General features: G+C 37.2%; 1 protein-coding gene across 1 annotated transcript; it reads right to left on the reverse strand.

Moving 5' to 3' along the window:
* Positions 1 to 735: 735 nt before the first annotated feature.
* Positions 736 to 1,644, reverse strand: LOC103746443 (olfactory receptor 14A16-like). Its single transcript, XM_008848627.1, has one exon. It carries the CDS (start codon positions 1,642 to 1,644, stop codon positions 736 to 738), a length of 909 nt encoding a protein of 302 aa, XP_008846849.1.
* Between the last annotated feature and the right edge of the window lie 2,366 nt (positions 1,645 to 4,010).

Below are 4,010 nucleotides of genomic sequence, written 5' to 3' on the forward strand. Positions count from 1 at the left end.
AATGAGATTTGCATATCCATAATAAAGACAACTTGATATTCATGGATGATCTTTTTGATGTGTATCTCTATGTGATTTGTGAGTGTTTTGTTAAGAATTTTTGTATTTATGCTCATTAGGGATATGGGTCCATAGTATCCTCTCTCTCTCTCTCTCTCTCCTCTCCTCTCCCTCCCTCTCTGGTTTTGGTATTAGAATAATATTGGCTTCATAGAAGGAGGTTGAGAATTATATGTTTTATTTTTATTAATTTAAGTATTATTCATTGTAGATCCTCTTTGAAATTCTGGTAAAATTCTGTTGTGAATCCATATGGACTTGGCTTTCTGTTATGAATACTAGAATAATCTACTAATTTAAAATACATTATCTTACTCACATAATGCAAAGTGTCTTTATAATGTAGAGATATGTAATCAAGAAGTGTCAAGTAATTAGAAGAGGATAGTTTTCTTACATCATTCAGAAATCTGTCACAGTGATTCTCAGGATCATATTGGACGGATGCACAATAAGTAACAAATACCCAGCTTAAGCAGGTTTTGAGATAACGAAGGTGACTCAGGATTATGAATTTGTAAACCCCTTTCTAGAAGTTTTAAGTCAATTTTTTATCTAAATTAAAATGATCATAATTGGAAATATGGACATGGATAAATATGGAAAAGATTTCACATAGCCTTTCTACATAGTAGGACTGCTTTCCCCCCTATAAAATACATAATGATCTGGTTTCTATAAAATGTTCCAAAACGCAGCTTTCATTTCATTATTCCTTAGGCTGTATATTATAGGGTTCATAGATGGAGGCATCACAGAATAGAAAACAGATACCAAAAAGTCCCAAAGCTGTGGGGAATCAGGAACTGGTTTCACATAGGCTGTGGCATCTGTGACTAAAAATGTGGCGATGACTATGTGATGGGGCATGCAGGTAGAAAAGACTTTTGACATCCGTTTTAAGAAGGGCATTTTCAACACTGTGTTGAAAATGTAAACATATGAAAACCCTATGGACACTAAGCAGAAATACCCATACGTGAGTCCTAAGATGAGAATAGAGTGAATGGTGACATGCATATTTGAGCAAGAAATCTTCAGCAGAGAGGGGACGTCACAGAAGAACTGTGGCACTTTTCTGGTATCACAGAAAGATAAAGAAAATGTGCCATATGAGTATAAGACCCCAAAGAGACTTCCAAATAGCCACGAGGCAGCTAGAATCAGCATACATTCTGCCCTCTCCATGATGGTATCATAGTGCAGCTGGTGACAGATGGCCACATAACAGTCACAGGACAAGGCTGTGAGGATGGAAATTTCAGTTCCAGCAAAGGAAACCATGAAGAAGACCTGACACACACATCCTGGGAAAGAGATAGTGCTCCTGTGAGACAAAGAGTTGAGAATAAGCTTTGGGACTGTGACTGAAATGAAGCACACATAGAGGAAGGACAAGTCCTTAAGGAAAAAGTACATGGAGGAGTGAAGACAGTGGTCCACAGTGGTAAGCATGATGATAAGATTCCCCATTAGGGACACCAAGTAAATCAGCAGGAACATAAAGCCCTGGAGCACCTGGAGCTGCTTGCTGTCAGACAATTCCATGAGGAAGAAATCTGTGTCCACCATGTGGTCGGTCATGTTATCAGCTGTTCACCTACTCTGAGACAAAGAAAGGAAAAGACACATGTGAAGTTCACACTGAGCCTTCCTCTTAGTAATAATGCATTTTATTTCTGTAAGATGCAAACAACTACATTATTCCTGTAAAAGATGAACATTATACTATCCTAAATACATATAGGTTCTTCATGTCTCAATATATCTCTTTCAATATGTATTACAGTGCTAGTTACAGTGTGGGGGAGTTAGAAATTTTGAAACAATTTTAGTGGAATATAATATATATATATATGCACAAGATATTTATAAAATTTATCCTGAATTAAAATTCTAGGTAAGTATATGGATAAGATTGATTTTGAGAGGATAAATAGTCTGAATACTTTTTAATAGGTCATGTTTCAAACATTACATTATATATACACAGGGCACAAAATAATTGATTTTCTTATTTGCTTTACAGACATGAATAAAATGGGTTGGCTATGACCTTGCCTTAAAGACTCAAATTTCTGAGTTTACTGGGAATGAAAGATAAATGACACAAAAATTGGAAAGGAGATTTATAATTACGTAGTAATATCATTACAGTGAAAATACATAGTACTCATTCATGAGTGAGAGATGAGTGTGGTCATAGAGAAATATTATACACTCTTAACACACCAATCTCCCCTCAATCTCTCTCTCTCCTTTTCCTTGCTCTCTCCCTCTCCCACTGACAGATGGACAGACATTCATCATGTTACTCACAAATAACATTTATACTACTATAACATCCAGATGGAAGCAAATGATACCAAAAAACTCAATGCTTAGTAAGTTAGCTCTGACAAGTAGAATGAGATCAGTGGTGCATTATGACACTGGGTAGAAATGAAATCTTCTATATCGGTGAGTATTGTGGTATGTGAGGAATACTGCAATGCAGGAAATATTCTGTGGAGGGTACAGGGTAAGTTGAATTGAATTGAAGAATGAAAGACCTTTCATAATAAACTAGGTATTTAGCTGTACCAATTACTTTCTAAAAGCAGAAACAGCATGCTTACTAATTCCCTCACCTATGTCCTGTCCAACTTTTGCATAAAAGACAGAATTTAATACATGTTCTGAATAAGATAGCAGATTTTTGTGAACCTCATATTTAAAAGGTGGAACACATGAGAAAGCTAGAAAATGACATTTGCAAATCAAAACAGAGTCCACCAGGAAGATGATGGTGTATTGATAGTCTCATGTGAAGACTATAGGAAATTGATGTTTCTGACAGGTGATTTGCCTTCAGCAGGAATACAGTGTAAGATGTGGGGAAAGGTTTGCCTCTTTGAGCTGTTTAGAGGGAACAGGAGACACAGTACTATGGATGGAGTGGACCTGCCCTGACAGTGCGAAAAACTGAGAACTGTTTTTGCCCCTGCAGACTCTAAAGGAAGCCATGTTCATTACTGCATTCTTCATCATGCTGTCACTGTTTCTTTGTGGGAAAATATTTCTTCCTCTAGTTATTAAGCTTTGTGGTGTGTAAATATCCAAAACATTCTGAAAAATACTAATGTTTTAAATATGTTTCCAAAGGCTTACCAATTATAGGTTTTATAAATCCTATGACATAATACAATTGGGACTTGAGAGATGGCTCAGGGGTTAAGAGCATGGGCTGCTCTTGCAGAGGACGTTGGCTTTATTCCCAGCACCCATAAGGCAGTTAACAACTTTCCCAAATTCCAGCTCTCACCTCTGTGGGCATAGCAGGCATGTCATTAACTTACATGCATGCAGGCAAAATACTCATACACATAAAATAAAATAAATAAATCATATAATCCAGTTACACCACTCCTTGGCATATACCCAAAGGACTAACCCCACTGTAGAGATACCTGTACCTCCGTGTTTGTTGCTGTTCTCTTCAAAATAGCTAAGAAATGGAAACAACATAAATGTCCCTCAGCTGACGAATGGTTTTGAAACGGTGGCGCATTTGCAGAATGGAGTTCTTCTCAGCAGAAAGTTAAGCTGAAATTATGAAATTTTCAGGTAAATGGATGTAACTAGAGAATATTATACTAAGAGAAGTAATACAAACTCAGAAAAGCAAGTGACGTATGTTCTTTCTCATGTGCAAATTGTAGCACCAAACCCTTATATGTGAGTGTATAAATTCTGATGTAACACCAGGCACCTGAAAAGGGAAAGGATATACACTGGTAAAGGAAAAGGAAGTACCTGAAAAGGACACATTAGGAAACAGTTGTTACCCATGGGGAGGCCAGGAAAGTGAGTGTTTGGCAGGAAATAGAGGAGGGAAGAACATGAACAGAGCCATGGTTTATGGGTGGAGGGAAGTCATGAGAGGGGGGATGGTGGAAGGTGGTGTTATT

This window comes from Nannospalax galili, unplaced genomic scaffold (genome assembly GCF_000622305.1).
Source record: "Nannospalax galili isolate Female #2095 unplaced genomic scaffold, S.galili_v1.0 scaffold1704, whole genome shotgun sequence".
Classification (NCBI taxonomy): Eukaryota; Metazoa; Chordata; class Mammalia; order Rodentia; family Spalacidae; genus Nannospalax; species Nannospalax galili.